This window comes from Limulus polyphemus, unplaced genomic scaffold (assembly GCF_000517525.1).
Source record: "Limulus polyphemus unplaced genomic scaffold, Limulus_polyphemus-2.1.2 Scaffold5814, whole genome shotgun sequence".
NCBI classification, from domain to species: Eukaryota; Metazoa; Arthropoda; class Merostomata; order Xiphosura; family Limulidae; genus Limulus; species Limulus polyphemus.
In genome coordinates this window covers 33960-34890 of record NW_013671424.1, presented here as the reverse complement: position 1 = coordinate 34890, position 931 = coordinate 33960, and the positions used below count along the sequence as shown (strand labels likewise).

At 26.3% G+C, this 931-nt stretch overlaps 1 protein-coding gene across 2 annotated transcripts in view; it reads left to right on the top strand.

Moving 5' to 3' along the window:
• Positions 1-931, top strand: part of LOC106473019 (trichohyalin-like) — a 23049-nt gene that overhangs the window by 17251 nt on the left and 4867 nt on the right. Inside the window, exon 9 of one of the 2 annotated variants that reach the window (XM_022401527.1) lies at positions 332-501. In XM_022401527.1, coding sequence (XP_022257235.1) covers positions 332-486 — 155 coding nt within the window. In that variant the 3' untranslated portion in view covers positions 487-501. Of the gene's footprint in view, positions 1-331; positions 677-931 lie in introns of those variants that run through there. The other variant, XM_013933693.1, reaches the window with a different exon arrangement.

The window sequence follows — 931 nt, the reverse complement described above, 5'->3', positions numbered from 1 at the left end:
CTTCTCTGTTCGAATGACATTGTTTATTGAACACACGATTACTTAACTTCTCTGTTCGAATGACATTGTTTATTAAACACACGATTACTTAACTTCTCTGTTCGAATGACATTGTTTATTAAACACACGATTACTTAACTTCTCTGTTCGAATGACATTGTTTATTGATATTACCTCATTTTAATTTTACCTTTAATAAAGAGTATTAGAAGAAAACAGGAAAAACGAAAATATGCATTATTTTCTTCTACATAAATTTTATTTGATATTGAACTTATGTAATAGTACTAATAAATGGATAATTTTATTTAAGTTTTCGCCTTAATTTCAGAAATCAAAAAAGAACTGGCAGAAATGGATAAGAAAAGCGCAGATGATGAAGAAGAAAGTGAAGAAGAAGCTTTTCACCAAAAATCACGAGAGCCAAAGCTCCAGGATGAAGACGAAGATGATCTTGAGAAACGTCTTTTGAAGATGTTCATGTAACATTTTCTGATGCTGGTAAACAGTAGCAGTTTTGTCATATGAAAATGGAAGGATATAAAAATTGATGCTACTTAAAATTAATATGGAAGGATATAAAAATTGATGCTACCTAAAATTAAAATAGAAGGATATAAAAATTGATGCTACTTAAAATTAAAATGGAAGGATATAAAAATTGATGCTACTTAAAATTAAAATGGAAGGATATAAAATTGATGCTACTTAAATTAAAATGGAAGATATAAAAATTGATGCTACTTAAAATTAAAATGGAAGGATATAAAATTGATGCTACTTAAAATTAAAATGGAAGGATATAAAATTGATGATACTTAAATTAAATGGAAGGATATAAAATTGATGATACTTAAATTAATATGGAAGGATATAAAATTGATGCTACTTAAAATTAATATGGAAGGATATAAAATTGATGCTACTTAAA